At 33.7% G+C, this 2,340-nt stretch overlaps 1 protein-coding gene across 1 annotated transcript; it reads right to left on the bottom strand.

The window, feature by feature from the left end:
- Positions 1-607: 607 nt before the first annotated feature.
- LOC131649602 (uncharacterized) lies at positions 608-1,534 on the bottom strand. The gene is made up of 2 exons (XM_058919356.1): positions 1,275-1,534; positions 608-1,163 (listed from the first exon to the last, which is right to left on the bottom strand). The coding sequence occupies exons 1-2, from the start codon at positions 1,532-1,534 to the stop codon at positions 608-610; spliced, it is 816 nt and encodes a 271-aa protein (XP_058775339.1).
- Between the last annotated feature and the right edge of the window lie 806 nt (positions 1,535-2,340).

The following is a 2,340-nucleotide window of genomic DNA, read 5'->3' as shown; positions in this document are numbered from 1 at the left end:
TAACCGTTTATATCTACTATAGATTAATTTAGTATCGAAATTTAAACGTTGACGTCTAAACAGACAAAATAATCATCTTTATCATGGATTTTATACTAATAATTATATCTAAATTCATACAATGCATTTGGTTTTTTTACAAAATAATATTTTTTCTAACAATAACTTTAAGGCTTAATTGCAACTTTAGTACCCCTATTTTGTCTTTTTCTTGATTTTGATCCCTCTATTTTAAAAATCACTATTTTAGTCCCTTTTTAAGTTTTTTGTACAATTTTCGTCCCCCTATTTTGTCTTTTTCTGCAAAATTAGTCCCTATTTCTGTATCTTTTTCAATAGAAAATTCAAAAGGGGACCAAAATCGTGGTTTTAAAAATGAGGGGACTAAAATCGAGAAAAAGACAAAATAGGGGGACCAAAATTGCAATTAAGCCTAACTTTAAAATTAAAATGCACAACTCACTTTTTATTTAAATGGTAGAACGCAAAATTCTAAAATTAATATATTAAAAATATATATATTTCATATGTTCAAATAATCATTTTTTACTGATTAAACAAATATTTTTCAATCCATTTTTAGTTGTTATATCTAATTCGTAAAATTTTAGTTCATTTCAATAGTAATGAGGGTCTGGATACATGTCGGTACATTAGTAAAATTATGGAAACTAGAAAAATGTGGAGCCGCCCGAGCTAAAGCGTGAGCAACTTCATTAGTTTGTCTTCTAGTGAATTTAACATGAGAGTTCCTAAAACAACCACCTAATAAGCGTTTACACTCCCGAATAATAGCACCACAATCTGTATAGTTAGATTGTTGACTATTAACACTATCCACTACGCTTTTGGCATCCATCTCAAAATCCTCATTATCATAACCAAGCTCGTGCACCCAATTAATCGATGCTAAGAGCCCTAAAGCTTCCCCAACAGCGACTTCTGTGATGGGAGAAAACCACTCGGTTCTGGCTGCAATAAAGGAACCTTTATCATCTCTTATACAAGCACCTAAACCAACCTTGTTATTAGAGAAAGATGCGTCAATGTTGCATTTGAGACGACCAGTCGAAGGCTTGCTCCACTTAGAATCCATAGGACTTTGAGATTGAGAGATATTGTTATTCCTGATTTGTTGTGCACTTCTCCATCCTTGAAGCAAGCTTATAGCATGATTGCAGATAGTATCTTAAGAGTCTTCAATTTGATTCCAAACATGATTATTTCTGCATTTCCATAAACTCCACAGGGTAGTAGAGAATACGGCTAATTACTCTTTATTAGCGACTTGCAAAAAGGAGAATACAACAGTAGCACAAGAATTTTGATGATTCAGTAATTGTTGCAACACCGGCCAAAGACCCACTTTTTTCCAGCACTCTACACTCTTCGGGCACTGGAAGAATAAGTGATTATTATTCTCATTCAGATCCCCACATATACCACAATTAGGCGCACAATCAACACCTTTATCTATTAAGCGCATTCTAGTTGGCACACAGTTCCTGCATGTCATACCCCAAAATTTGCCCATGTTATTTTCCACACACAAAATCAAATCAAAACACAAAGTTCCAAAACGCACTCTCCTATACAGAAGCTCTGAACTAGGGTTTAGGTCAGTCAAGAGAAAATCATTGGATCAATGGCTCAAGGTGGCTAGATGTAAAAGTTGAGCAAATTTTGAGAAGTGCACAAAGAGAAATAATGCCCAAACTCAATTTTCTTCTAAATGGGCTTGCTTTCTTTTTATCTAATCTTTATCCTAAGCCCATCCACATCCAAGAAAAGTATCTTTCAATTGTTTAGTATTTTTATTGATTATTTTATGGATTTAATTCGTTTAATTCATGATTTAATTGAATAAAATAGTAAAATAATAAAAGATTTGATTTGATTTTGGGTGAATTGAATCCCAAATATATTCAGCATGATCAATCAAAAACGTGCTAGGTTTGCTCATGAGGACAATATCCCAAAATAGAAAGAATTATATTATATTTTCTTCAAATTTTCAAGTAACCTAAGAAGCAACAATCCAAGCCCAAAGTTTGACCTAATTGGCTCCATAATATATACTCAACCTGATCAAATGAGAGGGGGACGAAAAGGCCAAGAGCACAAGGGTTCCAAACTTTCAAAAACTCAAGAAAATAGGGCACGTCAAAAAATCGTTCTCAGTAGTTTTTAGCCACTTTCAATCGTTCCATGTTCTTCCTGAAGGTCCAAGGAGCTTATCCCGATCATCCTTGAAGCCGTTCACGATCCAGAACTCTCATAGCCATCATCATCGGTTTGCTTATATTTTCGAATTCTAAATTCTTATTACATGCAGTTTAA

Source organism: Vicia villosa, linkage group LG2 (genome assembly GCF_029867415.1).
Source record: "Vicia villosa cultivar HV-30 ecotype Madison, WI linkage group LG2, Vvil1.0, whole genome shotgun sequence".
NCBI classification, from domain to species: Eukaryota; Viridiplantae; Streptophyta; class Magnoliopsida; order Fabales; family Fabaceae; genus Vicia; species Vicia villosa.
This window is presented reverse-complemented; position numbering and strand designations above follow the sequence as displayed.